This window comes from Rhinoraja longicauda, chromosome 14 (genome assembly GCF_053455715.1).
Source record: "Rhinoraja longicauda isolate Sanriku21f chromosome 14, sRhiLon1.1, whole genome shotgun sequence".
NCBI classification, from domain to species: Eukaryota; Metazoa; Chordata; class Chondrichthyes; order Rajiformes; family Arhynchobatidae; genus Rhinoraja; species Rhinoraja longicauda.
In genome coordinates, this window is record NC_135966.1 from 13812083 (window position 1) to 13832430 (window position 20348).

General features: G+C 43.4%; 1 protein-coding gene across 8 annotated transcripts in view; it reads right to left on the reverse strand.

Moving 5' to 3' along the window:
* Positions 1–20348, reverse strand: part of LOC144600076 (ras-GEF domain-containing family member 1C-like) — a 161603-nt gene that overhangs the window by 16586 nt on the left and 124669 nt on the right. For all 8 annotated transcript variants that reach the window (XM_078411450.1, XM_078411451.1, XM_078411457.1 and 5 more), the window contains 3 exons: positions 20008–20130; positions 10357–10494; positions 1697–1909 (listed from right to left, as the gene is read on the reverse strand). In XM_078411450.1, the coding sequence (XP_078267576.1) occupies positions 1697–1909; positions 10357–10494; positions 20008–20130 (474 nt within the window). The remainder of the gene's footprint in view (positions 1–1696; positions 1910–10356; positions 10495–20007; positions 20131–20348) is intronic.

A 20348-nucleotide genomic window follows, 5' to 3' on the forward strand; every position in this document is an offset into this window, starting at 1 on the left:
ACACAAGACACATAACCCCAACACAAACGTCCATCACAGTGACTCCAAACACCCCCTCACTGTGATGGAGGCAACAAAACTTCCCCTCTCTTCCCCACGCCCACGGACAGACAGCTCGTCCCCGACCGACCCGCACAGTCCCCGCACCGGGCGCTGAAACGTCTCGCGGCCGAACCGGGCGATGAAAGGCCCGCGACCAAGCCTTGCGCAGCTAAGTCCCGCAGCCGAGCCGCACCAGCGGTGAAAAGTCCCGCAGCCGAGCCGCACCGGGCGGTGTTAAGTCCCGCAGCCGAGCCGCACCAGCGGTGAAAAGTCCCGCAGCCGAGCCGCACCGGGCGGTGTTAAGTCCCGCAGCCGAGTTGCACCGGGCGGTGTTAAGCCCCGCAGCCGAGCTGCACCGGGCGATGTAAAGTCCCGCAGCCGAGTTGCACCGTCTTGCTCATTATATCGATATTAAATACCTCAGGGTTCTCTTTAATTCTATGTGCCAAGGACATTTCATGACGCCTTTTAGACCTGTTAATTTCTTGTTTCAAATCTTTCCTGCTTCCATTATATTCCTGAAGTACCTTGTCCAATTTTGTGTTTCCTAAAACTTAAACATGCTTCCATTTTCTTTTTGATTCATCCAAAATTCCCAAACTTTGCCACCCTAAACTAAACTCCAACCAGCTGGCCTTTAAATGCGTATCTTGTTTAAAACTCAAGCACTTTGAAGCAATGGGCAAGAAAAAAACAAAAATTACAATTTATTCCTATTTGGTTATTTTTGTTAACATAGTCACGTAGAACACTTTGGTGCATAGAACATTTAAAAAACTATTATCACAACATTTGGGCCCAAAAAATCTGTGAATGTTAATAGGCAAATGCCTCATCAAAAATGTTTAGTGAACTTGTTGGACTAGATATTGCATTACATTATACCCACTTTTTTAGAAAAAAGATGGAATGCCCAAGGATCTGGTAAGGCAGATATTGCATGCCCAGGTCTGGAAATATATAACTGCTTTGACCTCCTGCTACTGCCCAGTCCGAAATGTTGAATTTAATCCCATCCTTTTACCAGCAAATATTTGCCTCCAAGCATTTATCATCTTATCATATCATATCATATCATATATATACAGCCGGAAACAGGCCTTTTCGGCCCACCAAGTCCGTGCCGCCCAGCGATCCCCGCACATTAACACTATCCTACACCCACTAGGGACAATTTTTACATTTACCCAGCCAATTAACCTACATACCTGTACGTCTTTGGAGTCCCTTTGGATCTTTGGATGTCCCTTCAGTGCCATTCACTGTGCTTGGGTGGCTAATTTATTGAAACCCCTTACACTTGATTTTTTTTGCTGAATTTGTACATTCAAAAAATAATCAGGCAATTGAAATGTGCTCTTACCAAGTAGAAAGCAGTCCTGACCATGCACTTACTTCATTGGAAACCTTCAAGCCTCTTTAATTGGACTTTATCTTGCACTAAACATTATACCCTTTATCATGTATCTGTATGCTATGGATGGTTTGAATGTAATCACGTATAGTTTTTTCGCTGACTAGATAGCGCGCAACAATAATGCTTTCTCCTGTACTTCAATACATATGACAATAATAAACTAAACTAATACATAAAGGATTATCTAGGTGGATAATTTTGCAGAGAATGCTGTATGAAAGTAGTTATCCTACTTACCAGTTCAATACGAGTTAGCTGTTGTGCCAGTGTATAAGGGTCATTGCAGATACTTAATATATCTCTTTGAATCGATGGAGGTTTTGTTTTAATAACAACTAATTTATCATTCATGCTCGCATTAACCTTGACTGTATTTTCTTCACCTTTATTTAGAGTTGCCAATTTTTGGTTTAGGGTTTGCAAAAGCTGATTCATTGTTTTCCAATAACTCTGCAAGAGAATTAAAAAACGGCATGTGAAATGTGAGCATAACATAACTATAAATGCCAGACACAAGAATAAAATGTAAAAAATGCCGGATACACTCAGTAGGTCTGGCAGATATTTACTGTATATATGTATTTGGAGCAAAATCCAAATACACTTAATACCGTACTTTCTTCACTTAATAAAATATTCACAAATATGTAGCAAACAATCTTTTAAGCTCTCAATTTCACAGTGGGTCTGGACTGCAAAACGTGGGAACATTGGCTGATTTTCCACCCCAAAATCTAGATGTGCCACTTAAATTCTAGTTTCATATCTTGTTCCAATCGAAAGAGTACCACAAACTTTCTTTATTATTTAACAATTGGGAAAATTAACTATAATAACATAAGGTGGCCCAGTGGCTTGATGCATTACAGCGTCAGAGACCCAGGTTCGTTTCTGACTATGGGTGTTGTTCAGAGATTGTATGTTCTCCCCGTGACCCGTGTGGGTTTCCTCTGGGTGCTCCGGTTTTCTCCCAAACTCCAAAGACATATAGTTTTGTAGATTAATTGGCTTGGTAAATATGTAAATTGTCCCTAGTGTGTAGGATAGTGTTCATGTGCGGGGATCGCAGGTCGGCACGGACTCGGTGGGCTGAAGGGCCTGTTTGCACGCTGTATCTATAAACTAAATGAAACAAAACCTTCTGAACAAAACATTTTTATGTCATAAACATCATGAAACATGGTAAGAGCGGATCAGTGCATTTATCACAAAGTCTGTAGTCTCCTATCATTTTGTACCATAAGTGCTTATCAGATGCTGTGAAACAATTGCTTGCACAGAAGCCAATTTTTTAATGGCACATTTTGAGTTCATTGTAACTACCATTTCTAACATAAAGCATTCCATCAGTCATCAGTGACAAATAAATTGAGCTCCACCTGTGAATTTTAGTTATTCTGTAATCCTTTTCAGTTATCTGATAGCTGACAAATGGATGCTGTCAATTCCTATTGTGCTGAAAGTGGGTAATAATGTCAAACTAGTAAACAACATGAATTTGATTTATATTATGCTACGCTATCATTTCAAAGTACTTCACACTTTGTAGTTGAGTCATTATTGTTGGGATGGCCCTAAACAAGCATAAGATTATTAACAAAACAACTTAGCATGTTCTCGATAGATATTTTCTTCAAACACAATGAGGACTCCCTGCTCTTTCACTGGTGTCAAGAGATTGTTAACTTCTACTTGAAAGGATGGATTACCATCTCATTCAACAACACAGTTCCACGTCAAAGTGCATTTTAATCACCTTTTGCGAAAACTCAAACACAAAACTTGTCTCAAAGCAAGAGTGCTATAATTTAACTAATGTTGCCTGCCCCACTTGAATTGTCTTAAGCTAATAGGAAACTGTACTGAGAGGTGGAAAATGGAATACAACTATTCTTTTTGGACTGACAAGGACATAATGAATAGAATGACCTATTTCTGTGCTGTAAATTTCCACAATTCTTTGATTATAGCTGTAATTAACAGGAAACCTTTCAGGAATGCTGCACAACCTAGTTAATGTAAAACACATTCTCTGTACAGTTTATTGGATTTTAAAAAAAAGATTTAAAATATTTTTTTGACTTAATGGCAACAATATTTCCATTCTCTGGCAGCCTGCAAGGCCCTCTAATCAGGAGTGAAAGCTAGTGGACTGCAGTTATACTACCTCTTTTGTAGTGTTAGTTATGGCTTAAATAGGAACTCTCTTTGAGTCAGTAGGTTGTTGGTTCAAATCCCTTCGCTGTGTCTTGGAAAACTAGGCTGTCACGCCAGTGTACCAGTGGGAGAGTGTGGCACTATTGTAAGGCATTCTTTTTTTAGATTAGACATTAAAACCGAGGTCCCATCTGCTCTTGATACTGCAATTAAAATTTAATTAAAATCGTTGAAAACGTTAACGATGCAGTGGTGCTGGTTTCCGACGGGCACGGTGACGGAAGATCTCATGACATTATTTTAGAGTCATAGACTCATACAGTGTGGAAACAGGCCCTTCGGCCCAACTTCCCCACACTGCCCAACATGTCCCATCTACACTGGTCCCACTTGCCTGCATTTGGCCCATATCCCTAAAAAGGTTTCTTGGATAGTATTTTCACATTACTCAACCTTCATCATTAGATTGATACGTATGGGTGCTTAGTTTGCACAAATTGATTGACATCCTTCCTATTCAGTTACAATAATTCAAAAGTACTCTATAAACTGTAATGCATTTTGAGAAGTTCTTAAGAAATGCAAACAAATGCATATAAGTAGTTTTGTTTCTCTATTCTTACTGTAGGGAATATAGATGCCAATCTTACAATCTGGCAGAATAATTATGAAGTCAGGTCCCATGCCGAGTCTGAAATATGCTAAAGGTACAGGTAACTAGGGCGCCTATTAGGGTTTTAAACCACTTCGGTTGAGAATGAGTTCAGTATAATTTTAATAGTGTTGAATCAATTTTGAAAAGCTGTTTCTTCCAGCTGCTTTATAAACTTAATGGAGTAATTTAATGTTAACTCAAAACATTAAACATGAATTGGTTGCAGGCAGAGTTCTGTGCATGTACACAAGTATGAATACACAATGTTGTAGTGGGTCTGGACGCAGTAGGAATCAGGCAAGACGCCAGGTAGGTATTAACAGTAATTTTAATGCAGCAACAGAACATCCACACTCTCTTCAGTCTCAAGCACGCGTTATCTCTATTGCCCCTTCAGCCAAATCCCGTAGCACTAGTCCCTTCCCCAGTCCTGTCCAACCCGAGCTGAGGGGGATGATCCAGGGAGTGGCCTAATCCCCGGGCACCGCCAAAGGACCCCCCCCCCCAAGAACCGGAGGCACAAAACGGACAGGGGGACATATGAGACGACCAGCCCGTGTGCGCACCACGGCGGTCGCAGGAAACGGAACCACACTGCCAGGCAAAGAAAGCTGCAGGGACGCAGGGGGTAAGGGCCAGGACGCAGGACAACCTCGAGGGCGAGGCCGCACCAGTAGGACTGGCTGGCTAATGTCCGCGTGCGCCGGCTTCAGCCGCGCAATAGAGACTGTCTCAGGACGACCCCCCCATATCCAAAACGAAGGTGGCAGTGCCACGCTCGAGCACCTTGAATGATTCTTCATACAAACGCTGATGGGGCGTCCGTTGTGCATCCCGGCGCAGGAAAACAAATGGACAGTCCTGCAGAGCGGAAGGGACGTGCGGCCGAACCGAACCGTGGCGAGATGTCGGCACCGGTGCAAGCTTGTCCACCGTCTTCCGAAGGGATGCACACCGGATGCCCCTTCTGCGTCTGTATGAAGGACCATTCAAGGTGCTCGAGCGTGGCTCTGCCACCTTCGTTTTGGACATGGGGGGTCGTCCTGAGACGGTCTCTATTGCGCGGCTTAAGCCGGCACACGTGGACATTAGCCAGCCGGTCCTACTGGCACAGCCTCGCCCTCGAGATCGTCCTGGTCTCGGCCCTTACCCCCAGCGTCCCTGCAGCTTTCTTCACCTGGCAGTGTGGTTCCGGTTCCTGCGACCGCAGGGTGGCCGATGGTTGTTCCACCTGACCCTGGGCTGATGGAATAAACTCACCGGGCACTGTCAGCGGGGCCCCGTACACCAATTCAGCTGAGGAGGTGGCCAAGTCCCCTTTGGGTGCAGTGCGGACGCCCAGTAAAACCCATGGCAACGCATCGACCCAGTCCGGGTCAATGAGCCGGGCCTTCAGGGCAGCCTTGAGCTGGCGGTGGAAGCGCTCCACCAGGCCGTTCGCCTACGGATGGTACGCTGTGGTGTGGTGCAGGTTAACTCCAAGTAGGTGAGCCATGGCCGACCACAGTTCGGAGGTGAATTGCGAAGGGGGAAGAACGCTCACCTCAGCCCCTGTGTCCACAAGGAAATGAGCCCCAGTGCGGCGATCCCACGCAAAAAAGCGATGAATCTGGCCGGCCGCCGAAGCAATCACAGACGGCCGGCCCCTGCGTTTCCCGGGAACGAGCAGGGCTGCCGGCATTGACGGGCTGAAGATCCCCAGCGGCGGTGCAAATAGCACCAGCCCCCTCTGCTGGCATCTGTGGAAACGGGCGGCTGTGCGGGCTGATCAGACCACCAGCGACCTCTGGTGGCGTACGGAGGAACTGACGGCAGACTGCGCAGGAAAGACGTGCTGCCGGCTGGGTGGGCCGTTGCAGCTGGGTCCCACCACGAAGGACGTCGAGGAATGGTGGAGACGCGGTTGATCGAGGCACCAACCTGCAGGTTGTCGTTGGACGGAGGAAAGTCCAGCGCGTCGAGGGCCAGCTGATGGACCATCCAGAGTTCATCGGCACGCTCGCCCACTGCCTGCATGTCAGTAAACGGGTCGTTGGTGAGCTGCTGGCGGAAATTGGACGGCAGCTGCTGCAGGTAAGCGTGTTTAAATAAAAAGCAGGGCTCGTGGTCACCCATCAGGGCCAGCATATCGCCCAGCAGTACCGACGGGCGGCGGTCACCCAGGCCAGTCATCTGTAGGATCTGGGTTGTCCGCTCGGCCTCGCTGAGGCTGAACTTCCTTAGGAGAAAGGTCTTGAGGCCCTCATACTTATTACCCGCCGGGGGGGGGGGGGCGTGGAGGAAACAATAGACAATAGACAATAGACAATAGGTGCAGGAGGAGGCCATTCGGCCCTTCGAGCCAGCACCTCCATTCAATGTGATCATGGCTGATCATTCTCAATCAGTACCCTGTTCCTGCCTTCTCCCCATACCCCCTGACTCCGCTATCCTTAAGAGCTCTATCTAGCTCTCTCTTGAATGCATTCAGAGAATTGGCCTCCACTGCCTGACCCGTCGCGCAGTGGCCTGGTCGAGGGCGCCGATATCTTAAAAGTACTTGGTTGCGTCGGCTGTTACTCCCCGCAGTGCAAACTGCGCCTCGGCCTGGTCAAACCAGAAATCAGGGTCGTCGGTCCAAAGGGGAGGCAGCTTCAACGCCACAGCGTGGAGAGCGGTGCAGTCGGCAGGGTCCACGGGGTGGTGTCCGGCAGGGTCCAGAGGCGGCTGACCGGCACGGCCGGGTAGTGCCTGTTGAGGAATGTTCGGGTCCATCGCGACTTGCGAGGAAATGTCGAAGGTCACCAGTGTAGTGGGTCTGGACGCAGTAGGAATCAGGCAAGACGCCAGGTAGGTAGTAACAGTAATTTTAATGCAGCAACAGAACATCCACACTCTCTTCAGTCTCAAGCATGAGTTATCGTTCTAGCCCCTTCAGGCAAACCCCGTAGCACTAATCCCTTCCCCAGCCCTGTCCAACCCGTGCCGAGGGGGATGATCCAGGGAGTGGCCTAATCCCCGGGTACCGCCACAATTTGTAGGGAAAAAACTGCAGTGCTGGTCTAAATCGAAGGTAGACACAAAATGCTGGAGTAACTCAGTGGGTCAGGCAGAATCTGAGGAGAGAAGGAATGGGTGACGTTTCGGGTCGAGACCCTTCTTCAGACTGATATCAGGGGCGGGACAAAGATAGAATGTAGTCGGAGACAGAAAGACTAGTGGGAGAACTGGGAAGGGGGAGGGGATTGAGAGGGAAAGCAGGGAGTATCTGAAGTTAGAGAAGTCAATGTTCACAGCTCTGGGGTATAAACTACCCAAGCGAAATACGAGGTGCTGTTCCTCTAATTTGCGCTGGGCCTCTCTGACAATGAGGAGGCCCAGGATTATGTCAGAGTGAGGCCCAGCGCAAATTGGAGGAACAGCACCTCATATTTCGCTGGGGTAATTTACACCCCAACAGTATGAACATTGACTTCTCTAACTTCAGATAGCCCCTCTCTTTCCCTCTCTATCCCCTCCCTTCCCAGTTCTCCCACTAGTCTTCCTGTCTCTGACTATATTCTATCTTTGTCCCGCCCCCTCCCCTGACATCAGTCTGAAGAAGGGTCTCGACCCGAAACATCACCCATTCCTTCTCTGTAGAGATGCTGCCTGTCCCGTTGAGTTACTCCAGCATTTTGTGTCTACCTATGAATACACAACGTTCTCTCTTAGCAGATAGATGCAAGATTGCAACCCAGAATAATTCACAGGTAACTGTATCGTAGACCATATAACTTCCTGATTTGGACTCAAACTCGTGTTAAAAATTTGGTACTGGAGTCTCAATCACTGCTATATTGGTACAGACATCATGCTTGACAGGGTTAATGGCATTCATCCAGCTGTGGGAACTAACATATCACATCATAGTACACTACCATGGACCATACCAAATTAAATTTGTTAACTTCTAAATTTAAAGTTTAAGTTCTAGTTATTTTCATTTTGAAAAAGGTTGATCTTACTCTAATCACAATATGTCCTGGAAGATATTTATATATGTATGCTACATGCAAATATAATTTATTTTAAATTCCATAATGTCTGCAAACACAAGGTAGACACAAAATGCTGGAGTAACTCAGTGGGACAGGCAGCATCTCTGGAGAGAAGGAATGGGTGAATTTTTGGGTCGAGACCCTTCTTCAGACATTGCACGTCTGCAAACATATGTTCTATTTAGTCTGAAGCTGCGTCACGGATTGTTTATTTGCCATTACAGTTGTCCTGTGGGCCATTAGGCAAATAATTTATGCAAAATAAATAAATGAATCAGGATGCATTTGTTTGGTTTGTAAAAAAAAATCTCTAATTATTGTTTTTGGTTTATATTAATAGTATATTAATATTAATACTGAGGACTGGAGGGTAGCTAATGTAACCCCACTTTTTAAAAAGGGAGGGAGAGAGAAAACAGGGAATTATTGACCAGTTAGCCTAACATCGGTAGTGGGGAAAATGCTAGAGTCAGTTATTAAAGATGTGATAGCATCACATTTGGAAAGTGGTGAAATCATCGGACAAAGTCAGCATGGATTTACAAAAGGCAAATCATGTCTGATGAATCTTATAGAATTTTTCGAGGCTGTAACTAGTAGAGTGGATAAGGGAGAACCAGTCGATGTATTGTATCTGGACTTTCAAAAGGCCTTCGACAAGGTCCCACATAGGAGATTGGTGTACAAACTTAAAGCACACGGTATTGAGGGTTCAGTGTTGAGGTGGATAGAAAATTGGTTGGCGGACAGGAAGCAAAGAGTAGGAATAAACGGGTCCTTTTCGGAATGGCAGGCAGTGACTAGTGGGGTACCGCAAGGCTCAGTGCTGGGACCCCAGTTATTTACAGTGTATATTAATGATTTGGACGAGGGAATTGAATGCAACATCTCTAAGTTTGCGGATAACACGAAGCTGGGTGGCAGTGTTAGCTGCGAGGAGGATGTTAGGAGGCTGCAGAGTGACTTGGATAGATTAGGCGAGTGGGCAAATGCATGGCAGATGCAATATAATGTGGATAAATGTGAGGTTATCCACTTTGGCGGCAAGAACAGGAAAGCAGAGTATTACCTGAATGGTGACCGATTAGGAGAAGGGGAGAAGCAACGTGACCTGGGTGTCATGGTGCACCAGTCATTGAAAGCAAGCGTATAGGTGCAGCAGGCAGTGAAGAAAGCGAATGGTATGTTAGCATTCATAGCAAGAGGATTTGAGTTTAGGAGCAGGGAGGTTCTACTGCAGTTGTACAGGGCATTGGTGAGACCGCACCTGGAGTATTGTGTGCAGTTTTGGCCTCCTAATCTGAGGAAAGACGTTCTTGCCTTAGAGGGAGTACAGAGAAGGTTCACCAGATTGATCCCTGGGATGGCGGGACTTTCATATGAAGAAAGACTGGATAGACTAGGCTTGTACTCGCTGGAATTTAGAAGACTGAGGGGGGATCTTATAGAAACATATAAAATTCTTAAGGGGTTGGAGAGGCTAGATGCGGGAAGATTGTTCCCGATGTTGGGGGAGTCCAGAACCAGGGGTCACAGCTTAAGGATAAGGGGGAAGTCTTTTAGGACCGAGATGAGAAAACATTTCTTCACACAGAGTGGTGAGTCTGTGGAATTCTCTGCCACAGAAGGTAGTTGAGGCCAGTTCATTGGCTATATTTAAGAGGGAGTTAGATGTGGCCCTTGTGGCTAAAGGGATCAGGGGGTATGGAGAGAAGGCAGGTACAGGTTACTGAGCTGGATGATCAGCCATGATCATATTGAATGGCCGAAGGGCCGAATGGCCTACTCCTGCACCTATTTTCTATGTTTCTATGTATCATTTATGTAAAGCGGTGCTTTAATTTTGATCGTTTACTGTTGAAGGGCAGGATCCAAATATTACATGAGTATGTATTGTGGTAGAGTTCTCATTAAACAGTACTCAAGCATTATTTTTTAAGATTCATTGCTATAACTAAAGGTAGTATTAACTAAATAGAAGTTTAATGGATATCAAAAGGCAGAACAATTTAAGTTGCAGAAAACAAGAGAAAATGGTGGAAATGTAAAACATTCAGGAAAGTTACCTCATCACAGGAAGCTATCCTCTGGATTATGTCCTTCAGATGTCCAATCATTCTCTCATCTCGAAAATCAGAAGGGAAAGATGCTGTCCATTCTGTCAGCAACTGCATTATCTTAGGTCCAAATTTTCTAATTCTTACCTAAACAACATCAAGATAATACAATTACAATTCAGCCCAAACTACCAGGATTAAAAGGTTCAAATATCTGCAGGATTCTAATCCAAACAGTATTTCCAGAATCCTGGCACTGACTCAATCGACTAAGGTCTTATGGATGATCTCCATTACTGATAGGAAGATATTTAGTGTAGTTTAGAAATACAGTGCGGGAACAGGTCCTTTGGCCCACTGAGTCCGCGCCGACCAGCGATCCACGTACATTAACACTATCCTACACACACTGGGGACAATTTACATTTATACCAAGCCAATTAACCTACAAACCCGTACGTCTTTGGATTATGGGAGGAATCCAAAGATCTCAAAAGAAAATCCACGCGGTCATGGGGAGAATGTACAAACTTCAACAGCACCCATATTCGGGATCGAACCCGGGTCTCTGGCACTGAAAGGCAGCAACTCTATCGCTGCGCCACTGTGCATCCCTTTTCTTGGAACTAATGTGCATCTTGAATGTCCAACTAATCTGGGGTGATAGGGGAAGGAACTGTCAGTCACATGAACATGTGGCTGAATTAAGGACTGATTCTTAAGCCCCTGTCCCACTTAGGCGATTTTTTAGGCGACTGCCGGCGATTGTCATAGTCGTAGCAGGTCGTCGAAAAACTGGCGACTGGACCTCCCCCACGACAATGTCTACAACAAGCGACAACAACCTACCACCTAGTCAACGTCAAGCTACGGCAAGCTACCGACAACCGGCGAACCAGTCGTCGCGACTTAGGACATCCACCTACGACCGCACTTACGGCAACCTATGACCACACAGGCAACAACCTACGACAACTGAAGTCAACCTACGTCTACCTGCGACAAGCTACGACAAGCTACGACCCTGTTGGTGACAACTGAAGACAATTCACGTTATTTTGGCCTCCGGTTTTGACCTGTCGCCGGTTGACGTAGATAGTCGCCAATGGAATTCACCGAAGTCAGCACCTGCGACAACCTACGTCACCTGGCGACAACCTATGACAGGACCTACGTCAGAAGACGTCAAGCTACGATCATTGGCGTCAAACTAACAGTCGCCTAAATCTTTTTAATATTTCAAAATCCAGCGGCGACCAGAAACATAGAAACATAGAAAATAGGTGCAGGAGTAGGCCATTCGGCCCTTCGAGCCTGCACAGCCATTCAATATGATCATGGCTGATCATCCAACTCAGTATCCCGTACCTGCCTTCTTTCCATACCCCCTGATCCCTTTAGCCACAAGGGCCACATCTAACTCCCTCTTAAATATAGCCAATGATCTGGCCACAACTACCTTCTGTGGCAGAGAATTCCACAGATTCACCACTCTCTGTGTGAAAAAAAACGTTCTCATCTCGGTCCTAAAAGACTTCCCCCTTATCCTTAAACTGTGACCCCTTGTTCTGGACTTCCCCAACATCGGGAACAATCTTCCTGCATCTAGCCTGTCCAACCCCAAGAATTTGTAAGTTTCTATAAGATCCCCCCTCAATCTTCTAAATTCCAGCGAGTACAAGCCGAGTCTATCCAGTCTTTCTTCATATGAAAGTCCTGCCATCCCAGGAATCAATCTGGTGAACCTTCTCTGTACTCCCTCTATGGCAAGAATGTCTTTCCTCAGATTAGGAGACCAAAACTGTACGCAATACTCCAGGTGTGGTTTCACCAATGCCCTGTACAACTGCAGCAGAACCTCCCTGCTCCTAGACTCAAATTCCCTCGCTATGAATGCCAACATACCATTCGCTTTCTTCACTGCCTGCTGCACCTGCATGCCTACTTTCAATGACTGGTGTACCACGACACCCAGGTCTCGTTGCATCTCCCCTTCTCCTAATCGGCCACCATTCAGGTAATAGTCTGCTTTCCTGTTCTTGCCACCAAAGTGGATAACCTCACATTTATCCACATTATACTGCATCTGCCATGCATTTGCCCACTCACCTAACCTATCCAAGTCACGTTGCAGCCTCCTAGCATCCTCCTCACAGCTAACACTGCCCCCCAGCTTCGTGTCATCCGCAAACTTGGAGATGTTGCATTCAATTCCCTCGTCCAAATCATTAATATATATTGTAAATAGCTGGGGTCCCAGCACTGAGCCTTGCGGTACCCCACTAGTCACTGCCTGCCATTCTGAAAAGGACCCGTTTATTGAAAAACGCTAATACTCTTTGGAGACTACTCACGACCATCCAGGCGACATCCCGGCGACCATGTGGTGTCAGTTAGTCGCCTGTAGTCGCCTAAAATATCGCCTAAGTGGGACAGGGGTTTTACACAGAGGCAACCAGACTCTTCAGAGGGTCAGGCCTGATCCAAACATCAGGTCTTGAGTGGGTGCCACTTCTCTTCATTTGCTGATTTGCTTTTTTGGTATACTGGCTACCCGCCTAATCTTAGACAAAAAAATTCTCATCCCGGGAATTGATACACGTGGCATGGATGCCCATGCTTGAGATAATGGAAGTTTCACCTCAAGCAATGGTTTTGATGGTAAGGTGGCACAGCGATAGAGTTGCTGCCTTACAGCACTTACAGCACCAGAGACCCGGGTTCAATCCTGACCACGGATGCTGTCTGTATGGAGTTTATACATTCTCTCCATGACCACGTGGGTTTTCTCCGAGATCTTCGGTCCCATACGCCAAAGATGTACAGGTTTGTAGGTTAATCGGCTTGGTATAATTGTAAGTTGCCCCTAGTGTGTGTAGGATGGTGTTAATGTGCGGGGATAGCTGGTCGGTGCAGACTAGGTGGGCCGAAGGGCCTATTCACACGCTGTATCTCTAAACTAAACTAAACACTGGTTCAATCCTGACTTTGGGTGCTTTGTGTTTGGAATTTGAACATTCTCTCCGTGACCACGTGGGTTTCCTTCACATTGCAAATATATGCTGGTAGGTTAACCAACTTATGTAAATTGCCTCTTAGTATAGATTAATGGCAAAAATTTAAACAAAAATCAAAGGGAAGTAGCTGGGTTACATGTGAGAGTAAATGATTTGCCTTGCTGTGGGGAATAAAGAGAGGGAAAAGAGGACTAATGTGTTAGCTCCTCTGGGAGCCAGTATGAACCTGATACGGTGAATGGCCTCTATGTCATTAAAAAGGTAAATCTTCATGACAAATGACAGCATCTAAACGTCAACCACATTCTGATCTCTTACTTGGGAAACATGCTGTAAATTCAAGGCCACAGTATCAGTTAAATGCGTATATATTTTAATCATACATTTTAAGTAAATTATATTTTCCACTTATCAGTATTTCTTATGTGAAACGGTGTTTCTGTATCAATATTATTTTACTAGCATGAAACAGCTTTGATGTTTATGATTAAAAAAATGTTTCACTGTTACTAAATTATTTTACTGCCTCCACCTATTTTCTGACAAGTGCTTCAGTCTCCTATTCTGACAGAAAATATTTCAGCAACAAAACGGGTGAATATTCACTGTTATCATACTATATTTTAATCTTAACTCTTTGCATTTAACTATTTTCAACATTCAAGAACAAAAACGGTATCATCTTCCACAGACTGGGGTGGCACAGCGGTAGAGTTGTTGCCTTGCAGCGCCAGTGACCCAGGTTCGATCCTGACTACAGGCGCTGTCTGTACGGAGTTGTATGTTCTCCCTGTGACGGTGTGGGTTTTCCCTGGGTGCTCCGGATTCCTCCCACATTCCAAAGACATACAGGTTTGTGGTTAATTGGCTTTGGTAGAGATTGTAAATGGTCCCTAATGTGTAGGATAGTGCTAGTGTACGGGGATCGCTGGTCAGCGCGGACTCGGTGTGCTAAAGGGCCAGTTTCCACGCTCCATCTCTAAACTAGAAAAGACTATTATTATTATTATTATTATTATTATTATTATTTACAGTGTACTATGTTTACATATTCTGTTGTGTTGCAGCAAGTAAGAATTTCATTATTCTATCTGGGACATCTATATACCAAAACTCTCGTTTGTTATCTTGTTTGTGACTGAACTTCAGCCAAAATGGTACATGATAGCGCGACAATTTTAGGCCCGCCTTACTCACCATTGTCACTTTAGTGATAATGCAAGTAGTTTTATTGAAATCGGTCTTATATTTTTTAAGTTATTCACATTTTAAAGTTTAAAAGGAGGGGAGGAGGGAGGGAGGGGGGAGTGGGGGAGAAGGGAGAGGGGAGGGGGGGGGGGTTGAGGAGAGAGGGGAGGGGGGGAGGACAGGGTGCTGCACCAATGCAGGAGAGGTTTGGGCCCAACGGGTCCACTTGGTCTAGTATGACAATAAAACACTCTTGACTATTGATTCTTGAACTAAAACTAAGACTGTGTAACATTATGCTAAACATATATTACAAAACATCATCAACTTCAAATGAATGTAGCATTAACACTGTTGACTAAATTTATAAAAATAATTGAGAATATAACGATAATGTAATTATTTAAACTGTATATAGAGCCATCCAGCACAGAAGCTAAACTAATATTCCTCTCCAGTAAAATGAGATAAGTTTGTTGACTGAAATACCAGACAAGCTAATCCAATTAACCTATCATTGACCATGCTAAAATTCAGAAGGCCAAACTCATTAAAATTTCAACAAATATTCCCAGCAACATTTCCACCTTTGTTTGATAGTTTCCATGAAAAGGCAAGAGAGGATCATAAACAGTTTAAATACGCTTGGTGACTATCGGGCTTTGAAAATTCTGCCTCCTTTCATATTTCACTGATGTAGAGCAGTCAATTTATCATTTTCCATTCCTTTGTGCATTTCATTCATATCAAGTCTCAGCATTAATAATTAATAAGATTTCAAACGATACGAATTATATTGACCAGTCAAACAAAATTCAGAGTAGCAACAGCAACAAATGGAACTTTGAACTATTACCGAATAGCATAACTTAAATAACTGACTGTATTTGTATACAATGTGCTCAGGAGAAGTAATGCTTGGAGTATTTGAGTTCAGAGATGTTTAATTCCTGAGATAATGTCACGTTTCTCATTTACCAGTGGTTTTTTATGTGAAAAGGTGTTTCCGTATCAATGTTACATTGCTAGTATTAAGCAGCTCTGGTGATTATGATTAAAAAAGTGTGCTGCAATATCACTGTTGCTAAATTGTTTTATTGCGTCCACAAGTGCCTCGGTATCTCCTATTCTGGCAGGAAATATTTCAGCAATAAAACGGGTGAATAATCATGGTAATCTCTGCCCTAAACTGCATTACCATCCAATTTCTCTATCAAAGACGTTCAATGGACTGGAATCAGCAGAAAACCTCACCTTATCGTTCTTGTAGGAATCAAAATTCTACAAGTAAATTTAAGTTCATGTTATAAACAAATTTTGTTGAGATTCATTTTGGCCTACACTTTGGAAAGTTCTTATCTCAGCAGTAGTGTCGAAAAATAAACCAGAATGGGCTTTAGTCCGCCACTTCAACTGCAATCAAACTCCTCTTTATTTTTGATCCATCAACCTCATCTCAAAATAATCCTCATGAATTCCGACTTCTCCAGTTTGCATTCCCTTTTCAACTTTCCATTTCTCTCCAATGAAAACTGTTATTGGAATGTCCTTGAACATTTCATCACACAATTGTTGTAATCTGTTCTATCATTCTGCTTTTCAGTACCTTTTGCCATTAAAATTTCAGATCAACAATATCACCCACCTTACCCCTATCATGCAACCACTATCACCAAGACATACATTTGTGGCTTTGTCATCTCTAAACTCAAATACTCCAAGCATTGCTACCTCCTGAGCACTCCTTGTTAAATTACTTGTGTTTGTATTGTTTCGTGCACTAAATCCCACTTATCCTGTAGTCTCCAACCTTCACTGCTTTTCCATTTCCATGAAATGGAACATGATAGCTATGATCAGCCGTGCTATTTTTCTGAAAAGGGCGTTGAATGTCGGAGAATTGAAACAAAAGCTGGAAGAAGCAAGATGAGTTTTATGTATCTGCAGTGCCAGCAGGTGGAGCTTCAAGCAGACATGAAAATCAATGAATATGACCTTACTATATGCAGAGCGATTGAGTAATATCCTTGTCTATACATGTACTCCATCTTGGACTAATGGAGCTTGTATTGCGATAGGTGTGCAATTGGAGAGGCTCCTTAATGTTGAAAAATTGACAATGCGAAGGAAACTTAGCTGCCTGATTATCTGTTGCTTGGTGCCCGAGTCTTTGCTTTAGCAAGACAGGCAGGATTCATCACCACAGTGACTGATGGATTCAATTAAATCACGTATTAGCTTGGAATGATCATACTAAATTAGGCTGTAGTCAGTTCAAAGCCACGGGAAGGGTTGTGTGCATGGTGAATTGCTCCTAAATCTCACAGTTATGAGATGCACAACTGGGTAACTATATCTCCAACCAACTGCACATCATTGCAAGAACTACGCTGTAGATATTCAGAGAGCTGGTTTCAAGGCAACTGTTTGGCTGATGGATGCCAGGAACTGAGAGCTGTAATGAATTCTACTCGAAGATTGACACAAAATGCAGGAGTAAATCAGCAGGTCAGGCAGCATCTCTGAAGAAACGGAATAGGTGGTGTTTCAGGTCGAGACCCTATTCAGACTCTCTTGGATCTGCACCTACGCACTAAACATAAACGCCAATTTAACTCTAAGCTGCAAATATTTTGTTCAGTGGTGGGATGGAGATTTGACTTTGATAGAAGAGACTGAATCACAAATATACTCAATGTCACATAAAACATCAATACTGGGATGGGAAAAAAGTTCATTGAAGATTACTGATCTTGATTAGAGCAGATAAAGAACTCCGTTTTTTTTAATACCTAGAATTCAAAAGTAATTTGCCTGCAGCAATGCAAAATGACTGTGGGTTTGGCTTTTATGTGGTCTCATAGACAGCTCCCTCAACTCATTACTCTGAAGCAGAGCAACAACCTCACCCCTATAGGAGATGGACTTTATTGATTAACATTATATTATTAAAACAGGCTGTCATTTTGTCTGCAAAACAATTAAAACGTACTTTATTACTTGAATTTTTTTAAAAAAGCTATAAATACCAGAAATCTGAAACAAAAGCAGAAAGCGCTTGAAATATTCAAGTGAATCAGCATATGCGGAAAAAAGTTACCATTACAGGTCAATAACCTGTCATCAAAATGCGGTGGATTAAAATGTGATAAAAGGGGATGGTGAGGCTGGAAGGGAAGGGGGGAGGGGTGTTGGAATAAAGATTTCAAGGTGAAACAATGCTTGCGGAGGCACTTAGTGAATGAGGGCAGTTGGAGAGTGAATGAAAGGCTAAAGAACATGCTGGAACTGTGAAATACCCAGGCAGTATCTGCAGACAAAAAAACTATTAATATTACAGGTGGGTGCCCTTCCATGAGAAATGGTCCGTTCTAACACAGACAGGGAGGCTGATTAACTGTGATCGTTGAATTCTATATTCAGTTCCAAGGGTGCATTATAGTTTTGACAGAAGACAAGAAACCTTTTCTCAAACTCGCCGTTAACTTTATTGGAGCAGTGTTGGAGGCCAAAGACAGAGAGGTCAGAGTGAGAATCTGACGGACAATTAAAGTGACAGGGAACTGGAAGCTCAGGATTACCCTTGCAGACTGAGCAAAGGTGTTCTGCCAAGTGGTCACTCAACCTGTGTTTTGTTAGAGGAGACCACACCACAAGCACAGAATGCAATGCACTAGATTGGAATCACCTGCCCCCTATTCATGATTTTATATCCATCAAAATGAATAGATTGGAAAATACAATTTCTGTTACATTCCTAATAGGCAAATCTAAGAATGAGATTTTCAGCCAGATACACACATTTGATAAACCTGGCTATTTAACAAATTACAAGTATAGTCCCGTATCCCTACCCCTAACCCTAACCCTAAAACTCAGGCCAGACACTGAAAAGACAGAACTCCCTCCCCATGCCCATCTTGCAATGGGTACTCTTGTTTCATTCAAAGACGCACGTCTTGGTAGGTTAATGTAACTTGTGAACTTGTCTCTGTAATTCGAGCTGTGCATCGGTAAGCAGTAGAGTCTGGTACAAGTTGCTGGGAATGTAGGGAGGATAAAATGGTGAGAATAAGAGCAATGAAAGTGATCGTTCAATGATCAATGTGGGACGCAGAAGGCAGGTGGGCTTGCTTCTGTGCAGTACGATTCTGAGAGTTATGAGATTCTCTTGGTCTGGGTTAGGCAGACTAGGTTTACATCAAAACCAATAAATGGCGTTAATTAACTCTCATGACAAAATATCCCATGAATCTTGGGTGGATAATATAATTCAAGTCTCATTAACATGGAGAACCAAGTTTCTTTGTGTAACATTATATTCTGTTCCTGACGCGGACATTTTTTTTTCCGAATGTGTAAATGTCAAATTTGTTTATTGGGTAACATTTAACTTTGTGTCAGAAGGTTGTAAATTCTGGAATTTGAGCGTATAATTTGAACATATAATAGTGTAAAATGATGCAAGTTATGCATTGTCAGACATCTTGATCTGTAAAAAAAAGACAAAGTGCTGGAGTAACAGCAGCAGGTCAGGCAGCATCTCTGGAGAGCACGGATAAGTGACGTTTTGTGTCGGGACCCTTCTACAGACCAATCTTTAATTCCACCAATTGAATTTAATATTTTCTGAGAGTAATCACAGTGATTATCATTTTTACAAATATTCTGGTCAACAAGCACTTGCATCCGATGTCCCTCATCTATTAACAAACAAAATTCTAGCCAATCTTGTTGGCATTTGTACAATCTTATTTAGTGGAAAATGACTCAGAGGTTTGGTTGTATAACAATGACTGCACTTTGGAGTAATTTAGTACCCGTGAAGCATTTGTAATGGATGTAAGCATTAGTATTTCAACAAGGCAGAATATTAAGTTGACAGCTTGCAGAGCATTGGCTTGTTGGGAGATTTAGTAGAGTTATTAAGTTCCCTCAGACTATTGAGTTAAGTACAATTCATAAAAATGCAGAAGGAGTGGGATATAGGGCAAACAAAGGCAAATGGGACAAGCAAGCTAAGATGGGGCATCTTGGTTGGCATGGGCGAATTAGGCCAAAGGGCTTGTTTCTGTGCTTTATGACACCATGCCTCTAATGCCACAAAATTGTTTTTATTCAATTATGCACCAGGAATATGATGAAAGCATTGGAGATATTTGGAGATATTTTCCCATGCCAACCAAGGTGCTAGGGAAAAGCATTAAAGATGTTTCCCCACACATGTATGACACTGCGATCATGGAACTGAAACAATTTACTTTACGTTTTACCACATTTCATTAAAGTATAACAGATTATTGTTATCAACAGTTTATTTTAAGTTCAATTTATTAGGAATAATGGTAACAAAATTGACAATCAGGAGCATTTTAATATGAGAAATACAATTTTTTTTCCAATGATACAATGAAATTATTGTTAAATTTTAAAGATGTATTTAAGTACAACTGACCTTGTCAAGTTCTGGCTCATCCAGACTCTGCTGCTCAATGCACATGTGACAAACCTTTGATAAAAGCTCCTGGGGTTCGATGAATAATCTTGAACTTAGTAGAAATGTAAATATATATGCTTTCTGTCAGGAAAAATACACATGATTAATGTTATGAAAGTATCCGTAGTGCACACACTTTCTGTTCTATTGTTACTGAGCAAGCGCACAATGGAGTCTTTTAATGGGCAACTTTAACAATGGCAAACATCCAAATCATTTCACACTGAGGAAACAACCCAAGAAGAAATAAGAGTGCTGGAGTAACTCAACAAGTCTGGAGAAAAATGATGGGTGACATT